This window comes from Aristolochia californica, unplaced genomic scaffold (genome assembly GCF_029961685.1).
Source record: "Aristolochia californica isolate CCGP_79_NKW_82.1479 unplaced genomic scaffold, dmAriCali1.0.hap1 SCAF_15, whole genome shotgun sequence".
NCBI lineage: Eukaryota > Viridiplantae > Streptophyta > Magnoliopsida > Piperales > Aristolochiaceae > Aristolochia > Aristolochia californica.
In genome coordinates this window covers 19,788,889-19,816,296 of record NW_027181826.1, presented here as the reverse complement: position 1 = coordinate 19,816,296, position 27,408 = coordinate 19,788,889, and the positions used below count along the sequence as shown (strand labels likewise).

The 27,408-nt window shown below is 39.3% G+C and overlaps 4 protein-coding genes across 5 annotated transcripts; 1 reads left to right on the top strand and 3 right to left on the bottom strand.

Annotated features, from left to right (window-relative positions):
• Positions 1 to 5,638: 5,638 nt before the first annotated feature.
• LOC137951515 (eukaryotic translation initiation factor 5-like) lies at positions 5,639 to 8,829 on the bottom strand. The gene is made up of 2 exons (XM_068798215.1): positions 8,686 to 8,829; positions 5,639 to 7,503 (listed from the first exon to the last, which is right to left on the bottom strand). The coding sequence occupies exon 2, from the start codon at positions 7,147 to 7,149 to the stop codon at positions 5,818 to 5,820; it is 1,332 nt and encodes a 443-aa protein (XP_068654316.1). The 5' UTR covers positions 7,150 to 7,503; positions 8,686 to 8,829; the 3' UTR covers positions 5,639 to 5,817.
• Positions 8,830 to 12,728: 3,899 nt separating this feature from the next.
• On the top strand, positions 12,729 to 14,973 carry LOC137952311 (uncharacterized). The gene is made up of 2 exons (XM_068799441.1): positions 12,729 to 13,664; positions 14,002 to 14,973. Exons 1-2 carry the CDS (start codon positions 13,042 to 13,044, stop codon positions 14,690 to 14,692), a joined length of 1,314 nt encoding a protein of 437 aa, XP_068655542.1. The 5' UTR covers positions 12,729 to 13,041; the 3' UTR covers positions 14,693 to 14,973.
• A 1,191-nt stretch (positions 14,974 to 16,164) lies between these two features.
• On the bottom strand, positions 16,165 to 22,142 carry LOC137951884 (probable beta-1,4-xylosyltransferase IRX9H). 2 transcript variants are annotated; one of them, XM_068798854.1, is made up of 3 exons: positions 20,776 to 22,142; positions 19,585 to 19,834; positions 16,165 to 16,643 (listed from the first exon to the last, which is right to left on the bottom strand). In XM_068798854.1, the coding sequence occupies exons 1-3, from the start codon at positions 21,582 to 21,584 to the stop codon at positions 16,470 to 16,472; spliced, it is 1,233 nt and encodes a 410-aa protein (XP_068654955.1). In that variant the 5' UTR covers positions 21,585 to 22,142; the 3' UTR covers positions 16,165 to 16,469. The 2 variants fall into 2 exon arrangements, with proteins under 2 accessions (XP_068654955.1, XP_068654956.1); XM_068798855.1 differs by lacking the exon at positions 16,165 to 16,643 and adding an exon at positions 18,801 to 18,856.
• Positions 22,143 to 23,929: 1,787 nt separating this feature from the next.
• On the bottom strand, positions 23,930 to 25,827 carry LOC137951958 (transcription factor bHLH35-like). The gene is made up of 4 exons (XM_068798961.1): positions 25,416 to 25,827; positions 24,574 to 24,771; positions 24,294 to 24,467; positions 23,930 to 24,174 (listed from the first exon to the last, which is right to left on the bottom strand). Exons 1-4 carry the CDS (start codon positions 25,749 to 25,751, stop codon positions 24,079 to 24,081), a joined length of 804 nt encoding a protein of 267 aa, XP_068655062.1. The 5' UTR covers positions 25,752 to 25,827; the 3' UTR covers positions 23,930 to 24,078.
• Positions 25,828 to 27,408: the final 1,581 nt, after the last annotated feature.

The window sequence follows — 27,408 nt, the reverse complement described above, 5'->3', positions numbered from 1 at the left end:
CATGAGAGTTACTAGGCAAATCATTCCGCACATAATAAACAAACAACAATATCACAAACAAACAAACAAATAAATTAATTCATACTTACCCTTTGGGGATTTTGAAAATTATATAATTAAATTAATTTTCACATAAAATACATAAATATATAACAAGGCATGCAATAAGACAAATTATAAATGCTTCAAGAAATTATAGCAAAGAAATAATTATCCAACAACTAAACCAATTAGATATGAACTATTTAAAAAATATCAACATATAAATCTTCATACCTATAGTCTTGAATCTCAAATAGCCAAATAAATTCCAAATAGCACGAAAATTCCATTAAAAATAAACTTCTGGGTCAAAACAACTCTTAAAACACATTCTGGCACATTATATTAGCAAAACCCAGTTTGGTTCATGGTCCTAGATCATTATAGACCCGGACCGCACAAGCCCGCGTGTTAGCATGCATGCCCAAACAGTAGTTTGAGCATTGGCAGGCCCGCACCAGTAGGCCAGTGCACAACAGCCTACGCATTGGCAGGCCCGCACACAACGGCCCGCGCATTGGCATGCTCGCACCAACAAGCCCGCCTACGGCGCCAGAACACAATAAGCCTAAACTAGGCTTATTTCCATTCACAAATAAATAGCCAAAAAATCCAAAACAAATATGGAAAAAATATAGAAAATTAGAATCTATCTCTATGATACCAGTAGAGGCATTATCACTTGTATTTGTTAGACTTGAAATCTAATAATAATAAAATAAATATCATAGAAATAGATATTAAATCCTCTATAATTCTCCTTATCTTGAGAGCCATACATATATCATAGAATTGAAATAAGAAGAATAAAGAGAGCATACCTTTCATCTTGAAGAATATAAATAAAACTTGAAGTGCACAAGATAGCCTTTGATAATTCATTTACAAGTGATAAGCTTGCTCTCGTTCAGCTAGACTGGGTGTGCAAATAGCCTTAGCCTCACTTGTAAGACCATAGAAGAATTTATAGATTTCCAAATGGTGTGGCACTAATGACTATTCATAAGGATACAACCCCTTAGGAGAGATACATCCTCTAAGGAGAGATACATCCCCTCAAGAGAGATACATCTCCTTATTCCCAAGGGATGTGTCCACAAGTCAAAGCACCCAATTAATCTACCTCTACAGGGGGATGTGCTAGCCATTATTCCCTGTAATGAATATCCAATGACAAAACATCTAGAAATGGGTCCCACACCTATAAAATCTTGGTAATTTTATTTCATAAATAATATATTTGAAACCATAATTCCAACCGATACCATGTTAGATTATAGGGTTTCATAACTAAAGGTGTTGGGCGGAGAAGAGGAAGAAAAAAGAAAAGAGAAAAGAGCGCTAACTAGGGTGAGACATTGAGAGAGGGCACAAGTGGAGAACAACCACAAAGAGAGAGAATGTCGAAGAACCACACCCACCCCCCATACACACACACATACCCTTTAGGTCTAGAATGGTGCGAGCTCCTCTAACATATATTTATATTATGAGGTTTGATTAAAAAAAATTATAAGAGTGCACTTAGGGCTACTTATGAAGAATGAAAGAGAACTAAAGTGAATAGCTTCATTATACTTCTTAACAATGAGGATTTCTATGTTATGGGCTTCCCATGCCAACTCTTAGAAATCTTTGAACTTTTGGCACTATAAAAAGTAGAGTAAGCCCCAATACATCCCTCCAATGAACATGCCAATATCGATTTTAGTCAACAAGTTGGTACTTTGTTTACAATTAAGGCTTATGTTTTTTCAATGATCAGATATAATCAATCACTTTTTATCGTTTCCATTGCTTCATGTTGATGAGCTCTATCAGTGTTACAGTGCATCGAGTGCTGTAAAATGGACTCAAATCGTGAACTGATAAATAATTCATCGGTAGTTGGCGAAACTTCAAGGCCAAGAAAGTAACTGAGCGGATCCAAATCTTTAGTTACAAACTCAAAATTAAGCTCACGAGTGAACTTGGTGATAAGAGCCGAGTTGTTGCTAGTAATAAATATGTCATCAACGTAAAGGAGTAGATATATAGCATTTGAATGTTTATGAAAGACAAACAGAAAAGTGTCAACACAACTGTAAGAGAATCCAAGTTGAGTGATAAAAGAGTTGAAGAGCTAGAACCAGACACGAGGAGCTTGCTCGAGATCGTAGAGAGCTTTCTGCAACTGACAAACATGATGAGGAAAACGAGGGTCAATGTACTCAGAAGGTTGTTCCATATAAATATTTTCAGTGAGAGTACAATTGAGGAATGCATTCTTGACATCAAGTTGGTGAAGAGGCCATTTGTTGGTCATAGCAATAGAGATCACAACTCGGACAATAGTAGATTTTACCACAGGGCTAAAGGTTTCAGTGTTGTCATGACCAGGGATTTGACTGTAACCCTTGGCAACGAGGCTTGTTTTGAGACACTCAATGGATCCACTAGGCAGGTATTTGGTCCAAAACACCCATTTGGAGCCCACAAAGTTGGTGTTGGCAGGTCGAGGGACTAAAATCCAGGTCCGATTATGTTGTAGAGCTTGAAACTCTTCATTCATGGCAGCAAGCCAAGCAGGATTCTTAGCGGCAGATTTGAATCCTTTAGGTGTAGTAGAGACAAGGAGAGTAGAGAGAAGTCCAGAGTTGCCCATGATACCAAGGTTGGCCGGATGGCGTGGTTTGAAAATACCAACTTTACCTTGTGTTAGCATAGGGTGAGAAACCAACAGTAGTGTAGAGACTAGAGTAGGAGCAGGATGAGTGATTCATATTTCGGTAGGTTTTGGACTGGAAGTTTGGTGCGGTGAGGAGGGACCATCAAGAAGTGATGTGGGTAAACGGTTGTATCAATCAGTATAAAGACAACATTCTGACAGTGAGGAGGGTGGCGCCATTGTCCAGAATGAGTTCGGCCTTGGTTGACATAAAGGTGGCTAGAACCATTAGTTCTGTCATAGGTTCGACTAGAGCCGTAGCGGGTCAACCAGTCTGATCCACAGGGTGCGACAGTGAAAGCAACAACGGGAGAGACAAAAATTTCAAGAGATTTTTGAAAGAGCTCAAAGCTCTCGACTCTAGAGACGAGGTCAGAGAAGTAAGGAAGAGGAGTGAGGGCCATTTGTGTGACGGAGAAGGTGGAAAATTCAGGGCCAAGTCCACAGAGAAACTAGTGGAGTTTGTCAATGTTATCGACAAGTCTACCGATCGTGTGAAACTGATCATGGAGACCCTTGAAAACGTGGGTATAAGCTATTACAAATTGATTGCCGCGCTTTAGTTGTTGGAGATCGTGTTTGAGTCAGATTTCGACTGAAGGCATTTTCCAATGCGAGGCAGACTTGGCATGCAGTGGAAAGGACAACAACTTAGGCCATTGCCTCTTCGATGAGGGAGGAAAGGAGGAGGTTGAGAAGGCATTGATCCATTACTCTCTATTGCAAATATTCCGTAGTAGGGGTGATAAAATCTGCGGTAGTAAACTGAGGTGGTGGCGTGAAAGTTCTATCTACATAGTTGAGGAGATTTTGACTTTCCAAAAGAAGAATAAGTTGGTTTTTCCACAAGATATGTTGTGGAAGAAATTTTAATGGCAATCATATGGATGAGGGTATGAAAAGGGAAAATAAGAGAAAATGATTCAAGCGCCATTTTTTTTAAAGGATCTATGAGTTGAGTTGGGTTCAGGTTGGAACCACGGACCGACCCAGGTTCATGTGGGTTGGCTTACTCTCAGCACCGCTCAGACTCAAAAAAGTAATTGAGGGACACCGATTCTGGTGGTCCCTCAAGAGAAAAAAAAAATTTGATTGTTCCGGCGCGTCTGGTGTGCCTTCGTGTCGGGACGTAGAATGAGCCAATGTCAACAGCGATTACCAATGTCGGGAGAGTGATAGTGGCGCAATTCTTGTTGGTGATCAAGGGGTTGGTGGTGTCAAGCTACACCGACCTATGCCTGGAGAAGGAAGGTCTATCGAGGCGGAAAGGGTACGCCGGTGGTCGCTTAGGGTAGGAAACAGCAAAATGGGAAAAAGGCAGAATGTCGGGGGCTATCACGTCAGGACGAAATCAGAGGGGCGATGACTATGCCGGTGCGCAAAGGTGGGCAACAGCGAATCAGAGTTGCAATGCGCGTAGAGGAGATCGATTGGAAGCTTCTCGCCGAAAAAAATAACTATCAGATAAGCAGGAGATCAACCCGCTCTGATACCATGAAAGTTTTAAGGAAAAAACTCTTTATTTACCACGATTATAACTTAAGATTACAAAGGTATTTATACACAAAATGATAATAAAAGAATTCTATTTATGGCTCGGTGATCGATCGGTTCTGGCTTATGGAAGCTTGGTCTATAGGCTTCCGTTGCAATGTCGTTCACAGTTTGTTCTCCTAAAAGAAGGTTGATTGTTGGAGAGATTTTTAGTCGTCACGTGAGTGATGGAAGTACTAGCAGGTGCTTCCTTTTGAAAGAAAGAAGCACCCAAATGCGTAGTGGTTGTCTTGAATATGAGTAAGTTGTAACCGGGTTGTAGGTCTTTATTGCCATATGAAGCCATTGAGTCGATAGTGGAGAAGGAGATGAGAGGTAGAGAATGTCCCATTGGGTATACTAAAAATGTCGATGTATAAAAGAGTTGATTTGTGAATTGGTGCGTCCATAAATACAAGAAATTCCAAGTGATGAAATATCCAACCTCTAATTTAATTAATTGATTTGATCTCCACACACAAATTTAATTATGTTTTGTTTAACCTGGCAAACAAACTGCAACCTCCTTAATTAACTAACCTTGTATTGCAGTGGTGGATCCAAGATGGAGAGAAAGTAATAGTGAAGACGATCATTTGTTACTACTTTGATTGCAGGAATCCAACAAAGTTCTCAAATGAAATTCGAATATTTGAAGTTTCAATAGAACCTTTCTCACTTGATAGACAAAATTTCCTCATAAATTTTTTCATCAGATCACTTTGAGTAGGTATAGATACAAGGAGAGAAGGTCACCTGATAAAATCTATTCTTCATTGGATGAGGATGTGACACCTCACCTTACCCTTTGCCACCTTTACTTCAAGGTGGGGAGGCTTCTTCCAACACTATGTATCACTTATGTGTGACCTATGTGTCGCTCTCTTTGCTTGAGTGGATCATTCTTATGATACTCTTTGCTTGAGTGGATCATTCTTATGATACCATTTGTCACTTTTATGATCCTTTTTTTGCTTGTATAACACTTAGATGCCACTTAGGTGGTATCCCATTTGCTTGAGTGGATCATTCTTATGATACCATTTGTCACTTTTTATGATCCTTTTTTTTGGCTTGTATAACACTTAGATGCCACTTAGGTGGTATCCCATTTGGATTTGACCTTAGTTGTAGTCCTAGACAATATGCATCATTCTGATTATCAATTGGGCCTTGATCTCGATGATTAATACCAATTTTTTTACCAAAACCCTAGTTTTTACCACAGATTAACCCTTTTGACTAATCCTCCAGATCTTGACTTTTGACAATTTTATCTATGACTACCTGAGATCAGATCTTTTCAATCTTGACCATTAATCAATATTTGATAATCTACTGTTGATAGAAGTCCTATCTTTTTAGCATGAAATCTTCACGCATACACTAAGTTAATTCATGTAGTTCGTAATTTCTAGCGAAAACGATGAATCGATTGCCCCATCCAGACACTGACATTCATTAAGACAATTCAAACATGCAATCAACGGAAAACTTAATTACGAAAAACAGCCGCAGGATGTGCATAGCTTCAGCTAATCACTCTCTTCACTTTCGGACTCTGCACTCTGAAGCCATTCCACGAAAGGTTTCACATTCTTCCAAAGCTGAGAATTCTTATCGCTCCCACCCACTCCATCTCTATACCATTTCAGGATGCTCTCTTCCTCCAACACATCTGCATCGTAAAGGGCTTTCAGAACAAGGCCGCTCTCTTTAACTGCTACCCCACTTGCTTTCTTACAGAAAGATTCAATAGCTTGGAGTACAACCATCTGGGATCCATCTTCCTGCATGGCAGCCACAAGATAGTCCTTCTTCTTGGCAACATCTTCTGCAAAGCCCTTCTCAACACCATCAAATAAGGCCTCAAACAAAGCATTGAAAACATGCCCACGAGACCCAGAAAGGGACTCCAAAAATAAGGCCAGTTGCACTGGGGTGGATCCCTTCTTCAAATTCTCTTTAATCTTCAAAACTAAAATTTCGTGGGTGCAGCTTTGCACTTCACCATTTTCTGCCTTTGATGTCTTTTTCGCAGGTTTTGATTTCTTCTCCTCTTCCGGTTCATCAGTGGAAAGTATGACCATCTCTGCTGTCACAGCATTAAGCTGCTCCTGGATGCGCTTTTGAGCAGCCTCCTTGGAGGTATCAGTTTGCCACAGAACATCATCGTCGTCGTCAGTTGCTCTGTTTTCGTCCACACCACTAGCTGTGGGAGATGAATGATCCTCATCAGAGCCTTGCAAGGATTTCTTCTTTGAAACCTTTGAATCTCTTCCCTCCTTGGAAGAAGCTGGAACACTTTTCTTCTTTTCTTCTTTCTTCAACTTCTTCTGTTCCTCATCAGCTGCAGCTCCCTCTTTCAGTCGTTCTTTTTCAGCTCTCCTCAGAGCCTTCTTATCTTTTCCTCCTTTCTTCTGCTCTGGAGGATTTTTAATTATGAAGTTGATGAGTTTATCTTTCATGTCTACATCAGACACATAGCCACATGCAGCACATTTAAGGGTTATCATCTGTGTCTTAGTGATAAGAATTTCAGTCTCTGGGTTGCCACAGCCATAACACTGGACATACTTCTTTATAAAATTCTCAAGAAGTGCAGCTAACTTTGCCGTGTCATGAGCCCCATTGACAAGTGAGGTACCAGTCTTCTCATCAAATTTGGACTGGGCCCCCAGCTCACAGCCAAAGTACTTTGTAGTGTATGATGCAGGCCTAGCCAAAGCCTTTGCAATGTCTACCATATTGACAATATTGGTCTTTATGCCATTCCCACGACCTTCAATTTTTGTCATCATCCTAGGCATCTTATACCGGTAAAAGGCATCATCTTTGTTTGCTGAGCCTATGTTCTGTAAAGCCATCTTCTTCTGGTCTCAATATCTCGATGATGAGAACAATCAAACAAGGCAGTAACTACCGGGTATGGAAAAATAAGAGATTGTAAGAACCTGAAAAAAGGCTTTGCTGATTTCTCAAGACTGGAAAAGGTTGTATCCAATCACAACCTTGACCTTTGATAAAATCCTGAAATGGCTGAAGATGCATGCAATCAGCTCTCTCAGAAGAATGCCAATAATTTTTTCTAGTGGGCCAGTATTCCCCAAGTAATCCGATAGATCCCAAATACAGAGAGGCCCACTCAGACATAAAAGCTTTACACTTCACACCCTCCACTTTGGAAATGCACGGATTCCAGATAAAATCTGCTTTGTTTCCTGTAGACAGCATTAAAGAAAAAAATAATCAAATAGAGGAAGCAAAAGAAACATTTACACCAATTTATGAAAAAAAAAGTTTACAACCACTGGCGCTGAAACAGTAATGCACAAATGAATTATATGAAAATCTTCTAATACAAGAGTATGCTTGTTACATTGGGATGAATGCAGCAGCAGTGGTTTATCCAAATGAAGTTAACTATGTGTAATTCCAATTAAATTGTCAAATTGGAAGGTACTTTTGCACATTATTCATCACTTGAACAAAGATACAGAAAAGGCCCAAAAACAAAGGCTCATTGAAAATTACATAAAACATTGCATGCAAATATATAATTAAAGACAGCCAACAGGAACTTGTGCTGGGTGTCAAGGAAGTAAAGTTTATCATGTCAATGACCTTTTCTTCTCTAACAGACTAGTAAATATTAGGACAATACTTATCTTCTCGGGAAACTACAGAATACCTAGAGAATACTCTTAACCGAGTCACCATAATATGACTACATATCATGTAAACACCTATCAACCAAGCCAAGCCCGAACAACCTACTAGCATTCTTAAAATAATGAAGAAAATCCAGACCAATTGTGCACTAGCTTCGCTCAATGCCTTTCATTCAATGGATTCAAGGGAAAGAATTTGAACATTTAATAGTTAGACACGAGAACCCAAATACTCCAGCAGAAGATAAAGTTGTGCAATTAAAAAAAAAACAGAATTTTAACTTAAGCACACACCATCAAATTCATTAGAAGAAAATTTAAGCTTATCCACTGAGAATTGAAAACTTCATAACACCAGAAAATTAAATTATGGAAATTCAAAGAAAGACAAACACCATAGATCAACAGATCATAAAAAATAAAATAAAGAAACTACAAATCTATAACCGCCAATAAATCAAACCACCAGAAGCTCACTAGATTCGTCTATCAGCTCCCATCATATATATAATTAATAATAGAACAAAATCTAAACACAAATGCATAATCAGATCAACCATTCCCTTAAGAAAACAATGTCGACACATAAATACCGATCAAATAGAAAAAAAAAAAAAAAAACAGAATCCACCAAAATCTGAAAATAAAATAAACAAGTCAATCCCCATTGAGCCGAAGCGAAGAGAACGAAAGAAAATCCAACAGAAACAAAAGGCAAGCGATATCACTTACCTTTCCCGACGATGTAACAGTATTACTCCGTTGAACAAGAGGCGAACCAAGGTTTCGCAAGAGATGATGGTTTATATCGACGAAGGAAGAGGCGAATTTCAAAGACAATACAAAAGGGTTAGGGCAACGTCCTACGAAAGTACCCTTCTGCATTAGGAATTTCACCTGATCAGGACTCCTCAACACGCGGGGGTTATCATCAAAAGGTTAAACGTTCGACCTGGGCAGCGAGCGACCGTAGCTCGCGAAGGTTGCTGGCCGGAGCTCATTTGGAGCGTTAGTGCAATTGGAAAATACATTACCTAGAGAAAAAGAAGAGCGAATGTGAATTCTAAGAGAAAAAGTATTATTATAAGACATTTTTTAGTTAATAAAAATTATATGTGATTTAGAATAATTATATATTTATATTAATTAATTATTAATTTCTTTAAAGGGAAAAAAATAAGAGAAGCCTCCTAGCACAATAATAGGAAACTTTTTCCCTGAGACGAAGACGAAGACAGAAGAGGATGAGATGGAGGATGGGAAGGATCTTTCGAAGCCATCACACTCTTGTCGTTTAAAGGACGATATGCAATCATTTGATGGAAAGTAGATTCTACTTCTGAGAGCTGAAATTTTAGATTTCATCATTTTGTGAAGAAATAAAGAGATCTAATTTCTCTAGGTAAAGTAAATTCCACTCCACCATTTCGCATGCATTAACGTAATTTTATCATTTAAGTGAGTAAAATTCACATCCCACTCCAACTTTCCAAGTGTACTAACAAACCCTAATAGTTGTTCATCTGAAAGATTTTTCATGGTAGTACTGAAATTGTTTAATTAATTTTTTTTGTTTAAATGTTATTAAACACAAACTAGACTAGCCAATTGAACTAGATTCAATTGGACTTGGTCTTTTTGTATGGGTCTAATATGTGTAAAAAACTAAAGGGAGGAGAAAAAAAGACTGCCCTGATAGTTTTTTTGTGATTCAACTAATGAATCACAAAAAAATCAATCTAGATCGAATCAATTTCCTCCTTCCCCTATTTGCTTGTAAATATGCTTCATATGTCCTTATTTAGAGTCAAACGCAAGAGTGTAAAGGGACACATGCACTGTATTCCAATGTGTGAAGTTTCCATGTGTTGGTAGGGGATATAGGGGCCCCTCCCCCAAAAGAACAAAGGGTAGAGCAAGTCTTTGCCTTGCCCTCCCCTTTTCCTTCTTATAGATGGGACAGGGGTCACCGAGTGAAAGGCTATAAAATTCACTGGTATGTAAAATCTTAGATTACAATTTTTCAAAATATAATATTCTAAAATCAATATAACTATTGAAATTATTATTTATATTTTAAATAATTAAAATATAGTGGTAGTGTAACCCTTTGAGTATATTTGTCTTTATGTAATAAGCTTATTGAGCTATAAATAGAAGAGAAGTGCAAGACCTAATCTCTAAAATGCTTCCCAACTAACTCTCTCTCAGTCATTTCCTCTTCTCCTTTGGTTTTCTTTCTCCTACTTCCTCTCTTCTACATCTCATTCCTCCTTTGTTTCTCTCTCAAATCGTAATATTTTTATATATGAAACCCTAGAATCTCACATGGTATCAGAATAGGGATTCTAGGGTTTCATTAAAGTTGTTCAAATTTTCAAGTTGAAGCCAAAGAAAAGTTATACAAGACAAATTGTTACCAACAAGTCCAAAGTTTTTTAAATAAGTTTGCATTAAAATCAACTTGTTTTGATCCTTTCATAGGTTGGTAATCTTTAGTAATAGAGGGTCATGTAAACCACTATTGCTAGACTCATTACATGCAGGCGCATTTAGGTTGACACCTATCGAAATTCACATTTTCGTTTCCTAGTATACTTTATCAAATTTAATTTTTTTTTCTTTGTTTTGCATGTCAAAATACAATTTGAATTGTCCGCTTTACTGGCTTACTTGTTCTCTTATTTTTTTAGAGTTTCATTAGTTTACGTAGCTTAAAACCCTAAATTAGGGTTTTCATATCTTTCAAGTCCTTTCCATAAGTATCTTACATGCATTAGTTGAGTTTCATTTAACCTTTTTTGTCTTTTCTAAGTACTAAACTCCTTCTTACTTCCCACATTATTTATGGTCTTGTTCCATGCCAAGCATGGCTAAAAGTGTGGACAAACATGATTTTTTTTAAGATCATAACAATTGTCTCAAAGGACTTTTCAATTATGGCACATGGGTCCAATTTATTAAAAGATTTTTAATAACTCGAGATCTTGCTACTAACCATCGAAGATTTTTAAGCAACTTTCCTCTACCATCGAAGATGATGTTTCTTATCAAAGGTGGTTGAAGGAAGATGCTTTAGTTATTACCAGGCTAATTAATAGCATGGAAGATTGGGACACTTGCGCTACATTATATTCTTCCCTTGATTGCCTTCAAGAGCTGTTTAATGTTTTTAAAGAGTGTATAATACGAAGCATGATGACCATCTAAATGTGTATTTTGCAAGTCTTAGAGGATTGCTTCAAGAGTAGAAAGTTGTCCAACAACTATTGTGGTTCAGGAAAAGCATAGGAAAACTTTGAAATATGCCATCTACCTAGTGAACCTAAAACCAAACCTTGATGTGAAAAAGTCGCATATTCCAAGCTCTACCACTAATCCATCTTTAGTCTCACTGACTATTTTTTAGTGAAACTTTTCATGAACTAAATCACATCTTGCATTAGAGTACTGATTCACATATAGGTACTCTTTTCTTTCTAATTTTCACTCACATCATAAGATTGGTAATTTAAGTGTTGTATTTACTACAAGTTAATTTACCTTCTTTCATTTTGTAGTTTTTTTTTTTTTCGACTATTTCTCATGTTAATATAAAAATGGTGAATAAGACTAAAAGAGGTAGTGGGTGGATAGGAAACGATCAAATACCTAGAAATGGTGGCTTTTTTGCATGTTATCAATGAATCACTTCAATTATTCAGTTAGGTTAAACCTCATTTTGCTACCTAACTTCACTTTTTTAAATTGTATTGAACTCTTTGGATGCAATGGAGGATTAGGATTGTGAAATCTATTATCATTTCTTATATTACATAGATAGGTGCATAAGTTTGATTGTGTTTGTCATATTTACTTGAATCATAAAATTTAACTAATTTATTTGTAAAAATGGCTGAATTATTAGCAAATATCAATTACAATGTCGAGTCAAGCCTTGATAACCAAGACCATTTTCTAATTAGTTTGATTAACAGAGGCCTATATGGCTAAAGAGGAAAGGTTGTTAAGTTATTTTTGTGTAGGTAAGCCCTACTGAAAAATTCCCTTATGGGTCTAGGTTCGTGTGCCTAGTGAACTTTTGTAAATCACTGTGATATTGAAAAATTCCTTTATCGATCAAGGATGGATAACTTAGTTTGCAATATTCATATGTCTGGGTGAATTATGACAAATTGGTTGTTGTGGTCAATTATATAGTGTAAGTCACTATGTAGATCATAGTTAACATTGACTAGACTTGAGTTTAGTCTCCTTTATGACCTGTTCCTGTAGTTATTTTTTTAATTTAAAAAACTCAAATAAAATAATTTATTATTTTAATACCCTATGTAAATTTATTGGGCCTAAAATAAATAAAATCCTCAACCAGTGCCCACTACAACAACTACTAGGACGCTTTCTGTCGACGGTATTTGGGCCCATCTCCGATTCTCAGGCCAACGAGAGACTCTCCCACCCTAACCCATTAAACAGGCCCAATCTCATTTCCGTCGCCGCGTCGGCAAGTCGCCACGTGCCACCATCAGCCTGACATCGACTCGGATCCTGTAAGGGTAAGGGCGAGAAAGAAGGATATAGGCGTCATTTTATTATTGCTGAGAGTCTTTTTGGAATTTGGCTGGGCCGATAGCGTCACGCCCTCGCCTTCGCTCACTCCAGCCTGTCCGCAGCTGTCTTCCAGCACTTTTGCCATTAATGCTGGCTTCCGTACTCGTTCTTCCTCGTAAATTTAAAATAATATTAATAAAAACAAAAGGAGTGAGAAATCAGAAGCGGCAGGAGCAGGAACAGACGCCCGCCAGATCAGAGTGCGAGCGATTCACGTTGGCGTCGTACGTGTGCGCATTGGGCACCAGCTCACGTCCACACGCTCCCCCATGAAATGGTTCTTCCATTTCTTTTGGTTTCTGTCGATTCTCATCCTCTTACCCTGCAGCTCTGCTCCAGCCTGTTGCAGATCCACCATGGCGTCCCCCTCTTAAAACCTCTTCCCTTCTCTCTAACGGAAACTTCACTCCTGTAAACGTTCTGTTACAAGTCTGGTATTAGTGCCCCAAATATTCGCCCCACGGGCCTCCTCTGGCCATGGATCCTTGCCCTTTTGTTCGTCTTCTTGTTGGAAATCTCGCCGTCAAGATACCTGTTGCTGCTAAGCCTGTTCGCTCCGGCGTGCACCCTTCCACCTCTCCTTGTTATTGCAAAATCCGTCTTAAGAATTTCCCTTGCCAGACCTCTCTTATACCGCTCATTCCGCCGGAGACCGCTTATCCCGACGGTAACCCGCAGACTTTGTCTGCTACCTTTCATCTTTCCAAGTCGGATGTGGATAAGTTGGCCGTCAAATCGATTTTTGCCGGGAAGACGTGTTTGAAGATTGAGATCTATACTGGCAGAAGGGGTACTACTTGCGGTGTTAATTCAGGGAAGCTTTTGGGAAAGGTTTCGTTGCCCTTGGATCTTACAGGTACGGAGTCGAGGGCTGTGAATTTTCAGAACGGCTGGGTTTCAATTGGGAAAGGTGCCAAAGGTTCGTCTACGCAGATGTACTTGAGTGTGAGGGCGGAGCCGGATCCGAGGTTCGTGTTTGAATTTGATGGAGAGCCGGAGTGCAGCCCACAAGTGTTTCAGATCCAGGGGAATTTGAGGCAGCCGGTTTTTACGTGCAAGTTCAGCCTTCGAAATTCTGGCGAATGGAATAACAGATCCAGGTTTATATTTCTTTGATCTTTGTTTTACCTCTTTATTTAACGACAATTTGCTTTTGTCATTGGTGGTTGAATTCTCAATGTCGGTTGAAAAATTCTCTGGTTTTCCTATTTCTTATTTCTTTTATGCTTAATTCCAGACGTCCGTGTATTGATTTTTTCACTCTTATTGCTATGTCGCGTAAGCCATGGAATTGTTCCATTTTTTCTTGAATCTGTTCCTTGTACATAGTTTGGTTGTTTTTATCATCCCCGAGCTATTTGCTTAGTTTCATTTTGATGTTGGTTTTGTGCTCGAATTCTTCTTAACCTTGTCCTATTTGATTGATTCTATCAACAGAAGCACTCAATCTGATCCGAGCTGCTCAAGAAGCTGGTTGAGTTCCCTAGGGAGCGACCGAGAGCGCCCGGCTAAAGAGCGCAAAGGCTGGTCCATCACTGTCCACGACCTCTCTGGCTCCCGTGTAGCCACGGCTTCCATGGTCACCCCCTTTGTCGCTTCCCCCAACTCCGACCGCGTCTCTCGGGCGAATCCCGGCGCGTGGCTAATTCTCCGACCGGGGGGCGATGGTACACTTAAGCCGTGGGGCCGCCTCGAGGCATGGCGTGAGCGCGGTGGTGACGCCCTTGGTTACCGCTTCGAGCTCCTCCTCCCAGATATGTCCAACTCAGGGATTCTCCTGGCGGAATCCACTCTCTCAACCAACAGAGGCGGCAAGTTCTGTATCGATTTGGGGAGGTGTTCGACACCGGCAGGTCCTTCTCCGGCGTGTAGCCCTCGCCAGAGTGGGGACTACGGGTACGGGCTCTGGCCCTTGTGTGCATACAGAGGGTTCGTCATGTCTTCCACCACTGAAGGGGAAGGAAAATGCAGCCGGCCGGTGGTGGAGATAGGCGTTCAGCATGTAGGGTGCCGAGAGGATGCAGCGGCGTTCGTGGCTCTTGCAGCCGCAATCGATCTTAGCATAGATGCTTGCAAACTATTCTCTCAGAAGCTCAGGAAAGAACTGTGTCATCAGCTGGAGTTGTAGCTCATGCCATTTTTAACTCTCTCAATTTTTTTCCCCCTTTTGTTGAGTGAATTTATTTGAGATTAGCGTGGTTTGGAGAGTCAGATTACTAACCAAGAAGAGGAAGCCATGAATGTACAGAGAGAAGGAACGATCGGACTTTTTTTTTTTTTTTTTTTTCTGGTGACTATTGCCTTTATGAGAGATTTTTTTTGACTGACTAATCTCGGAAACAGAAGTGAAATCGTGATTGTTGTAATCTAGCTGGAAAGATGGTAACGTGCCAGTGATTTGTAGCTGTACTTGGTTGATCGTGATGAAGTCTACTCCTTTGTCCAACTGTAAAGCGTTATTCTAGTAGGGAATTGCGTGCCTTTTCATTTGATACCCGTGACAGGGATTTGGTCTTCGGGAGCAACTGCCTCGGGTGGTTAAGCGATTCACGTGAAAATATGCTTATTTTTGGACTCTGGTGGGAGTGCAGAGGAGCGGGAGGGTGGTTGAAGTGTGAGTAGGGAGACGATTGGAGAGAAAAAAAAAAAAAAAGAGTGAAAACAAAGCTGGAAGAGTAAAAATAAGCAAATGCTCAGAATACTCAAATCTGCAAATTGACCAAAAGCAAATGCGAAGGGCAAGGGCAAAGGGTATGCCCATCAACTACCTAAACAGAAGACTCAAATCTGCAAATTGACCAAAAAAAACAATGAAAGACTCTTAGAGAGTTTGTTGGTAAAGAGCAAAAAGAAAATGGCAGCAGACTTGAATGGTTCGTGTCAACCATCCATGTGCTTAAGAAAATACGAATTTTGAGACCATGGAAAATGCCAATGAACACTCCACGAAGAAAGAACCAAAGAATAAAGCAATATACATAAACTCGGTGGAGGGCAAAGACATCCAAAGGTAGCAGAACATTTTCTTTAAAACTGCACACACAAAAAGATTTTATGAAGACTTCATACTTGGCTTCGACAATGTTTTGGTTGCCAGTGTTAATGCCTCCTCCACCCCAGGCATGGTGGGGACAAGAATCCATTCCTTTTATAATGTGTTAAGCCTCATTTCCCGCATCAACTAAATGAAAATAAATTAAAAACCAAAACACATGATTTTAAATGTTTTGAAGAAAGAACCTGCTGCTTGTTGCTGCGTCAGTGGCCGTTACCTAAGATTGTATCTCTCAAGAAAAAGATATCTGCACAAAACACAAGCATGTTATTTATCCGTGCAAATGAAGACAAACTAAAGACCAGTGGAAGACAAAATAACCAAGCATCAGTAAGGTGGAATGCTTTACCAAAAGATGAACAAAGTTTGAAAGAGAATACCAGGCATATTGATAAGGCAGACTCTTAGCATGGGCGAAATTTTTTCAATAATCTGAAAATGGCTAGGAACTGCTGGAGTATGAATTTGGATCCAGAAAATGAAATACAATCAAATGTATATGTTCACAAAAAAAAAAAAAAAAAAAAGGAACAATGTACATTGTACTTCTTTATACAACTTCTAGACATCATATAAAAAAACAAAATTGATTTGCCCTCCAGAAAATTGAAGAGTGGTCGAAAGAGAACCGAGCAGGATAGATATTTGCTACGGTTCTACTCCCTCTTTGTAGGAATCAGCAATAACAATGTCAAGTATACCTCTTTCAGTTATCCGAGTCACGCCAGATTTCTAAGCAGAGCAAGATGCAGTACAGGATATCATTTTAGGTACCGGGTGGCAATTTTGAGGCAAAGCAATGCATGCAGAAAAGCAGACCTGTCAATCTCAAGAACCTCATCCGGCCAAATCACTGCTTAAGGGGTATAATAACTTGAAGGTTCTTTGCAAGTAGCCAGCCTCTAGGGTAAATGAAACCATGAACTTCCATGTGGAGATGCCAGTTAAAGATTCTTGAACAACCACTCAGTATAGCTTCCATCTGACTTTCATCTTCAACTATCTGCTCTATAAATGTGGTCTCCTACAAAATTAAAAATAGCAGCTAGTTTTAATGTATAGCAAGACATTTCTCATCATGGAAAGTAGTGGAAACAAGCAAATAAGTTAGCTTGTTGCAAATAGAAGTGTGGGAGAGATTCGAGTTTACTGACCTCTTTCCCTATTTATAATGTAAAAAAATATTAAAAATTACAACAAAGTCCCTCAGAATCTATTTTGCACAAGAAAGCATTTTACTTTGAAGTAAAGAAAACTATGTAAACTTAAAATTATAACTTCTAACACATCCCCTCAAATTAGAGGGTATAATTTCATCTTCTTATTAAATATTTCTCACGTAGTTCCCCATTCTAAGCATAAGAAAAAAATACACCAAATTCGTTTTCAAAATTTGCGGTTGTCATAGCTATGTCGCTTTGGTGCTTGAACTTGCACTTGTATGATAGTTCTTTGACTTAACTTCATCAGTATTATAATCTTATACTCTCTCCCTCTCAAAGATGGAGAGTTACGCCACTGATCCCCCAACTTGTACATAAAATACATTAAAAAAATTTCATCTTCCCCTGAATAACCCACTAATTCAAGACATCTGATCAGATAAAACACATAGAAGAAAGCAATGAAGAGAATGACTCTTACAACTCTAACCGGGGGGGTAGGACATAAGAAAAAAGTAGAAACATACGGTTGACACAAATAGGTAATCTGAAATAGTGACTGCAATTTATGATTTTGAACAGAAAATTGTGACAACAATCACTAAATATTAAGAACTTGAATTAGGTTATGTGGGAACAATTTCAGCCGCATATACTTTTTCAAGCTGAGACAACCCAAATTGGGTCAATTAGAGTAAAAGTGGAGCCACAACCAACGGTAGTAGAAAAACAGTCACTCAAGGATGACAATAGAAAACTCATAAAAGAACAAGAGTATGAAACCACCGTTAAGAGCACTAGAGAATCACCCACCCACTTAGGCCAAAGTCACTCCATATACCCAGCCAATAGAGAGTTCTCTTCATAGTTTGAGATGGAAGGCGAGATAAGCAAAGATAATATTCAAAGAGTAAAAAGAAAAATTATGAGAGGATCCACATCAATAGGACTACATGAAACATGATTAATAGAAATCATACAACAATATGAGACATAACAGTAGAATCACAAAATATAACCATCAAACCGAACATAAAAAAGTTGACCAAAAAATTGACCAGTAAATTTAACAAGAAAATCAGCCACTAAATTATAGACTAAGGTCAATTAATCAAGGGGGAGTGAAATGAAAATGGGCAGTAAGGGAAAGCCAATAGACAGTAATACAGTAGCCAAGGCGTTCTCTTCTTTTGTTCCAATTATGGTGTAAGGCTTACACATACAGCTTGAACCTAGTTTTGGTGGTGCCAAATCAATCTAAAACATTGTTTACACATCAGACAACATAACTCCACTTTGCCGACTTAAAGGAGATGATCAGAAGTGTCGTTTTGTTACCTTCACAATGGTAGGAAGCACGTTAGGTACAATTTCTTCCCCACGTGAGAGAATCAATAGAGAAATCAACGGAGACAACTTGTAAAACATAGCCTTCAAGCGTCTACTCATCCTTCAAGACTGGCCATTGTATATGAGCCTTTACTACGCGGCAGGATCTTCTCCATCAGTGAGGCCGACCAAAGATCGTAACAACCTAGAAAGATCGGGATGAAAAGCCACGACACTCTGTAAGTAAGGACTGCTACCACAACATTTTCAACTGCTTTTGCCATAGCTCGATATTCTGCTTCTGCGATAGATCTTGCGTCAACATTCTTTTCTTACTACACTAAGTCACTAAATTGGGCCCAACAATTGTACAAAAATCTGACATAGACTTTCTATTATCTAGAGAGCCTGCCCAGTCTGCATGTGCAAATCCTTCAATATTAAAGTGGCCATAATTTTTGTACAATAGTTCTATCCTGGATGTTTCTTTAAAAAACTTAGTATCCCTTCAAGTGTTTGTCAATGAGAAAATGAATAAAACTGGCTAATAACACTCACAACAAAAGAAACATTTGGTGTTGCAACTATCAAATAAATTAACTTTCCAACATCCACATTATTTTCTCTCTCTACAAGTCTATACTCTGATTTTCTCCTATTTTCTTCATCTCTTCTTCACCTCTTCTTCTCATTTCACCTTCTTTACTTCAGCAATTTCAGCCAGCCTTCATTAAAGAACGAAACCCTAGAATTCAACAATTTCTACTCAAACAAGGAACTCAAATACCATGACATTGATACTAACCAATATTACAATATTATAACTCCAATCTGTCATGGACACTAATCCGAGGGAACACTTGTTGGCTTTGCTGTTGTAGTTCTCATGGAACCAGAAATGATTTAATGCTCAAAGGCGAAAGATTTACCACATAGAGAGAGAAAGAGAGACTAAATTGAACACAAGTTGATGAAAATAAATAGAGAAAACTAAAAAATAAAAGAAGAGCAACTAATTAAACTGGGAAGAATTTCATAATCTCTACTAGTTGATCAGGTCAACTCACAAACCCTAGACCCAAACTACTTTGATATCATGTGAAATTTGCAGAAAGAAATATGGAAGAAATTAGGGTTTATTGACCTCTCTCTCCCATTTATAAACTCCTTTAATATCTCTACTTCCCTTAAACCCTAAAATCTAGTTTTTGTGAGAAAGCACTTGAATAGAATTTTTATAAAAAAAACTAAATAAAGGGTATTGTAGTCATTTGTCTTCACTTGACTGAATTTTTTATGTCTTCTCTGTTTTTAAGTTCTTGGCTAATAAGTGCATTAGTTATTGGGAATCCGTGCAATTATTTCAGAGGTCCTGGAAACACTAGATTAACTAAAACTCACCTTCAAGCAGAAATAACAAATGAAAATAAAAAGTAAAAAGGAGGTTTGGAATTCTAAAAGATATAAACATACTTGGAAACCTTCCTTCACTGTGTCTAACTGTCTTATGGGAGTAGAAACAGGTCGATGCCACCTCTTTGAGTCCCAAAGAATGGAGCTATTGAATGCAAATCCTGACATATCAACATGGAACCTTCGAAGCCTCTTACTTTTTTCATTTGTATGCCATCCAATGACTTGTGTTCCATTGCATACTGGACCTTCTACTATTGCCTTGGCTTTGCCTTGAGCTAACATGGCCACAGGCCAAGTGCCTAAGCGCCTGCAAAACACAAACCAACTAGTTCCAGTCATTTAAAAAAGACAAATCTAGTTACAGGCAGCAAATCAACATAAAAAATAACTTTTCAAGAAAGCAAGAGGTTATGTTTCTATAAAAACTTAAGGCTACATTCTCAGAAGACATGCCACACTTGATAAATATTGAAGCATCCCATAAACTTTTTAGACTTTTTTTGTAAATGAAAAGTATGCTCCTGTTAATTTTTCTCTTAGCTTATTGTTGTAGAGTCAATTTGCCCAATAATCCTTCATTTTCTCCTGTTAACTGATCCACACATTAAGCAAAACACAGTCCTGAGCTGTAAGTTCATTGTTGTTGACTGGTTTTTCACACGTTTACAGAGATAAGTGACTGACAAGTATAAGTTGAACCTTAAGATTCCATGTAATTGCATATCAAGTGGGAGACAGGAAAACTATATGGTTTGAAAAAGCAGAGAGCAATTAAATTGGAAGAGGATCCAACCAAGACTTTCCCTTAAACATGATGGGTCTTTTTCTCTTTGACTGTTTGATACTACACAAGACCCAAATATGCTACACAAACCTTTACTCTAAAACACTATGGGGTGGTTTGCACCGTTTCCCCTAGAAATATATCGGAATGAGATTCAGATGTCTGGACGTTGGCATTAACATTCTTATAAGCTACAGTTGTTGATGACTTTGATTCGGGTTTGGAAGCATTATCAGAATTAATTCCACCTGCACAACTGTGAAAAGTTGTTGGAAAGGGCAGAACTTTCTTACTCGGAATGGCTTTGATTGCACAACTTGCTCTTTTAATCACAAACAAAGTCCAGCGAGGCCAGAAAAAAAATTTGACAGTCAGTCAGAACTTTCCTCATGTCAAGACACAGCAATAAAAGCCTTACAGATTATAATACCATCAGCAAAGATTAAAAGCTGAAAAATACATACCTAATTTTCCTCATCTGTTCAAACAGCTCCAGAGAGTAAATATTATCATCGTCTGCAAAATACACGATCCCATCCAACCTATGGAGTTCAATGTGCTGGAGGGCTGCATTCCGCTGGTGTACTCCTCTATCTTTGGCATCCGTGGAATTCTCCTTGCTCACAAGATGCCTATACATGACGCCGCTTTTCCGAAGTATCTCGGCAGTTTCATATGATTGCGATTTCGTCTCTACCACAATCCACAGAAGTGGCGGTGGTACGAGTTTGAGTGTCTGACACAGTCGATTGAGGTAATAAGCTTGATAAGCCCGGTTATACGTCGGTGTGACTACAATTAATAATTTCCTAGGAATGAAATTGAATTTTTCAACTTGTAGCTCAGTTTTATGCTCTACTTCTACAACGCCCTCGGGTTTCACGGCCTCCATCATTCGATTCTCAAGCTTTAAAGCACTGAGCGAAGAAGATTTCATGTCAACGATAAGATCATTACGTCTTAGATCGCCAATAATTGACAAAGGCGTAAACCCTAACAACAGGCCTAGAAAGAAGCAGAGAGCGAACCGATACAGAGATCGCCTCCATGCTGGCGAGACCTTCCTCGCGTACTTCTGGAGGAAGATGCCTATCAAGAACCTTCTAAACCCAATGATGAGCGCGGCGAGAGGAGAGGAAGAAGAAGAGCTGTTCGATGAGGATGAGAGGGACTTATAAGTGGGAGATGAATAAGAGAACGAATTAAAATTCAGACCATTGACATGAGCACGGTTATGATGAGCAGGAGACAGAGTTCGTCGGATCGACGCCATGACTGAACCAAAGTATTGCCCCCAAAAGTTACTTGCCCGCGGTTGGATCGAATTCTACGCCTTCTCTCCCGATCAACAAGAAGTAGACACGAAGTCAAATACAAATTCCAACAAAGAAACGGATGAAGCCTGTAGCCCAACAAAGGATGAAGCATCAGAGTCAAATTGGGAATCAAACCGAATTGAAACGATCGAGGAACGAAGTCAGGCGAATCAAAAGAATTATAGCACTTTAATCTCGAACTCTATTTCCTTTTCTGGTCTCAAAATATTAAATACAACTCAGCCAGCTCGCTCCAGTCGAAGCTTCAGTGACGCTCTTCAGTAGAACTTGAGCATGTAATGGCGGCGAAGATCCAGGGTGCTTCTATCTCCGCTCCGCCGAAACGAGTGGGAGACTCACACTTACGTAATTACCCCCCAACAGTTTTGCAGAATATCCGGAGATGTTCAGTAGTCGGTGCGCGCCGGTTTTCCCTTCCGGTGAATTGTGAGACTCTGATGTGTCTCACAGTTCTTTAAAGCAAATAAAATTTGAGAGAAATCCAGTGAAAGCAAACTGTGATTCGACTCAAAATTAGTTCAGAATATTTTCAATTCAATTTAAAACCATCCCAAAATCAAATTGACACTATTTTTGGTGTCTCCCCATTTTCCTCCTCTCCCATTTTTTTCTCATCCTTAAGTCTTCTTCCTTCTTCTCTCCATTCTTCATCTAATATTTGACCCTGTTCTACCTTCATTGACAATCTGAACATCGTCGCTCCTCTAGCAAACCATCAAACTGTTACGAGTCAACCTGGGTTAGGCCAGCCTACCTCTGCCAACTCTCTCCCAAACTCCTCTCCTAACCTGCCTCCCTCACCCTAGTCTCCCTCTAACTCTACTTCCCTATTCCATGTCCAAGGCAGCTTCCACTCTCCTTTAACACCACTATCAGGCAGTTCCCTTCATTGACATGGTTTTCTTTTAGGACCTTTATGCGAGTTGGTCATAGGATAAATTCACAGGAATTATAGGTTCTCCATACATATTCTGATGTGTTCTTCCTGTCTCTATTTCTTACTTCTTCATTCTTACGCCGCATAGCTGAAGCAGGCAGACATTTTGACTGCCGATGATCTGTACATTAATGTTTTTTAGTTTGTTTTGCATCCATACTGGTGATTTGTGAATTGTTGGTCGAAGCTTTTCAAAAAATCTGCTGGCTCGTCTTGCCTCACAAATTTCAGGCCTTTGCGGAAAATTTTGCGTCCTTCAACTTCCACTGCCCTGCACTTCCCCTGAATTTTACAGTTTGCTTGAATTTCTCCTTCTTGTGCACACTCCCTTATTGAATGGCTTCTTCCTGAAAGGAGTTGTCCGGAATCTGACTTGGCGGGAGAATTTTTTGTTTGGGTCAAATGTTTCTGGTAAGAAGAGTGATCGATTCTGTCGTCCATAGTTTGCTGTAGCAAACAAGAACTTGGCCTAGACTTTGGTTAAAAAGTAAAAGTGACATGTGATACTGCTTTGAAACTCATCTGTGTGGACTGTCTAGAAATCCAACTTGGGCTTTCCCACCTGTTTTCTACAACCAGAAGCACAACTTCTTGAAGCATTTACTTGTCCAAAGATTCAAACACGCTTTTCCTCGTGTAAAAGAAGGTGGAGAAAGATCTTGATGGGAAGAAAGAGATGATCAGTGGATCTCTGTATCATAAACAATAATAACAATGTCGATAACAGTGATTTCAAATGCGATCTGTCTTGCATCGACATCCCCTTTTCATATATTCTTCTTTACTGAAGCCCCAACCTTTCAGCTTGTCGTTTCCAGAAGCATGAATTTAAAAATTCTTCGACAAAAGCCGAAGTCCACTAGATAGTTTTAAATCAAGAAGGATGGGTATTTTAGCTTAGAACATATGCAAGTTCAGATATAAGTTATGTAAGCTGCCGAGTTCCATTCACAGGTGCCCGCGTGATTATTCTGGTTTAAAGAGAAGAACTGATGTCAACTCAAGAACTCAAAAAAGCTTCTCCCTACGAATGGCGTTTTCCCACTATCCAAAGCACTATCTCCTATCGTAAACTCTTTTTCTTCATCATCGCAATGGTAAAACGGATCAAAACTTATTATGCTCAGAGCATTCAAGTTGTTTAGGGTTTACAGCAACGAGGGGTCCATTCTTCAACTGTTTCCTGACAACCAAAATGCAGGAATAAAGGCCAACTTCTCTTAGTAGATGAGTTCAGATTCTTGAGCATTTATAGAGAGGAAGGGGAAATAATGGCTTTCTTTCTTTCAAGTCACACAATGGGGGACATTGAAAAGCCAATAGTTGCAGTATCACAAGAAAATATTTCCAGTGAGTGACCCAGGAAAGTTGAAAGCACTTGAGAAACAGTTCAGGAAAAAAATTCTGGCGTTACATGACAGCACGCATGTGCTTCGTTTAGAGCATAATTGGAGGAAATAAAAGGCCATCAAAGTGTCGGCAATTCACATAATTCAGTCACCAAAATCGATCTCGAACCCGAAACGGACAGCTGCTCTGGTCGTCTGCACCTTCAGCATCTCTCCAGTCAATGTCGAGTTTCTCTTCAACTGTAGATCAGTACAATTATAGGCATTAGTCAGTCATCAGCATATTCTTTCTCTTCTGCCTGAGCTGTCTGTCAATGGAAACCAATCCAAAAATTGTGGGGACTGCTCAACGGGCTTACCTGGATGAAACAGGTAGTGAGCATTCGCTGCCCTTCCGTTTCGTGGGTCAATATATGAGTGGTCGTCACTCCCAATGATTCGATCATCCGTTGCACTTGGCAGAGTGCGCCTCTGCCTTTCTTGAATGCCACCTTCAGGGAGAGTGTCCGGTTGTCCAGTTCTTCTGTGTCAAGCTGCGCGCGACAGAAATCAAAAGCAAAGAATCAGAATAAGCTCGTGTACAGCTTCTTCAGTACTCAATTATCTGACACTCTTGCAAAAGAGACGGGTTTGGATTACTTCAAAAATCTGATGCTGGTTGGAGGAAGCCTCCTGTACCGGCGAACTTTCCTCCGGGGATTGCACAATTGCTTCCGAGCTGGTGGAAGAGAGCTCCGGAGCTTCTTGTGCCGACAATTCCCTTTTGAGCTGGTCGATCTCTTGGTGGAGGTTCTGCAGATAGGCGGCTGCGTCCATTAGTATCGATCGTTTGTCCATCTGCAAAATAAAATCTCCGATGAGTGCGCTTTACTTAGCAATGCTCGTGAAATTATCTCATCTTTAGATTAGCCTTACAAGCTAGTGAATGAGAATCAGAAAATCTGTAACAAATCATTACAAATTCTTAAATACAATAAACAGTTTAGTAGTTGCATCTGTCAAAATTTAGAGTTCTTAAACAACATTAAATAAAAAAGTCATCGTCGCCACCCCTTAGGTTCATCTTCTTGTTCTTTTTACTGAAAATAACAGTATAATAGACTCTCTCTCTCTCTCTCTAGAGTGTTTAGAGGAGAAGGGAGAGGAGAGGGTGACACCCAAAAACACGGTATAGAAAAGGATTCTAAATTTTATCACTCTCTGTCGAGTTTTCTGTCAATGATTCAAATACAAGTTTCTAAAATTTCTCGCAAACGATCTAATTTCATGGAATATCAGGACTCGCGAGTGAGTCGATCTCCACCACATCGAGAATAGAAGTTCTCGAATCTTATTTTCCTTCATTTATGTTCATTTCCGCAGATTTTCTGGCAAAAAAAAAAAGGGGCCTTTTCAGTTACGTATCAAGGAAAAAGGGTTCATTTCGACACTTGGTTTCCACGCCAAACGGATGAAAAAATAAAAACCTGAAGATTGCATACCTTAGAAATGGAAGGAACGAGAGACCTTAGGGCGAGGAGCTGCTGATTCAACCGCCGTCTGCGATTTCTCTCGGAGAGCAAATTCTTACATCCAGCATTTCCAAGATTCCCCTCCTCAAGTCCTCCCTCATTTTCCTCATCGTTCTCCTTTCTGTTGTCCACCACCGGCTCAGATGGCTCTATTGCCCCAATTTCCATCTGAAAAGCTTCCAAAAACGACTCATACTCGCACTGAATCGGAGAAAACAGAGGCGAAGTATGAGCAGAAAACGGCCGGGAATCTGTTCCCGCATCGGTGATCTCCGGCGACCAGAAGCTCAGATGCTCGAACGCCATTTCCTCTCAACTTCCCAAAAGCCGAAAGAAACTCGCCACTGCTCAGATTGAGGTCGCACACAGAGCAGAGAGAGAGAGAGAGAGGCAACAAATAAATGGACAGTTAGGAAGAATGCGGGGCAAAATCGTAACGGTTCATTAGTTGACAACATCTTTAGGGGTCCACACGAAGGAGATTTCACAGACGCTGAATCGAGGGAGTCTTGTCAACGGTGCAACCGCGTGTGTAGGTACATTAAATAATGTCACGTTTTTTTGTGTTAGTTCGAGTAATGACAAGTATAGAAAGAGAGTGGGAAAGTACGAAGGAGAGTGCGAGTGAAAGTGAAATTAGAGAGTGAAGATAAAATTCACTTTCATTTGCGTCTCTTATAAGAAGCAAAAAGGCAAAATTACCAAATAACCTTCTCCAAGATAGAAATGAAGCTCACAACTCCAAAGTTGGCCTTCTTGGAGAAGTGTCAAGCAAGTTTGAATACTATGTCTTACACCCCTTATCTAATCTTGACACTCCTTCACCTTCAACTCCATGTTAGAGACCACCATTACTCTCCTCCTTGGGCATCTTCATGTTCGATTCTTCGTCCTCCAACAATACAAAGAACATCTTCCCTTGAAGACTTTGACCTTGCTAGACCAAACATGTTTGGAAGATAAAAAAAAAAAAAAACCAACCACCAGAAACCCTGACAACTCTCCTCGATAGATCAACTTTGTTGGAGCTGCTCTAAATTGGCAAACAGAGAATCCCAAACACCAAAATGTTATCTTAACGAGACTCTCAAGCCAACAAAGAGATCTTTTGAAACGTGAAAGTAATCAGTATATGTCTCTCTATGACATTATCATAGATTAAAAAAACTCTAAACAGAGTTGTTTTACATCACTACAACAATGACATAGTTAGCAAACCTTTGAGCTCCTATCAATGAAAGATTCAGAAAAAAAAGATATATTTGAAAAACCAGGTTGCACACCTTAGAAGCCTCAGGTACCTCTCTTTTCTTCAACCCCCTCACTATTCAAGCCAACCACGGTTCTTCCCCTACCACAACGACTCCAACTCCTCTCCTCCATTGCTCTGCAAAAAGCTCCTTCCCTTCAATTAATAATTCACCCTGCAAATTCAATCGTACCAAATAGTTCTCTCATGTCATTTTTTCCATAACTTAAAATTCAACTAATGTAATTTGCAAACAATGCAAATCACTAAGGCATGGACAAGTGGTAATATCAGCTTATGTTTGCCTAACTTGAAATTCTACTTGTGTCATGGTCATATGCAAACAACCTGATTGCCAATTTTTAATTTTGAACCAAATTTCATAAATCTAATTGCAATTTTTGTTAGAAATAATTTCAAATTCTAAGGCTGTATAACTAGTTGATCACGTTGATTTACCTCCAAGATAACCAACACCCTATTAATCAAACTCTTAAAATAACATCTATGAACTTCAAAATTTGCGGTAGACTTAAGTTTGGAGGCACTAGTCACAATGGAGTAGTCAAGTATCATAAGGATCAGACTTATTTTTATGACGATGGTTTAATTTTTCCTAACTTAGAAAAAATTAAAACATCGTCTTCCTCACGGCGGTGCGTCTTCTTCCTCAGTGGCGGGAGACTACGGCGGGCCAGCGGGCAATGGCGACGG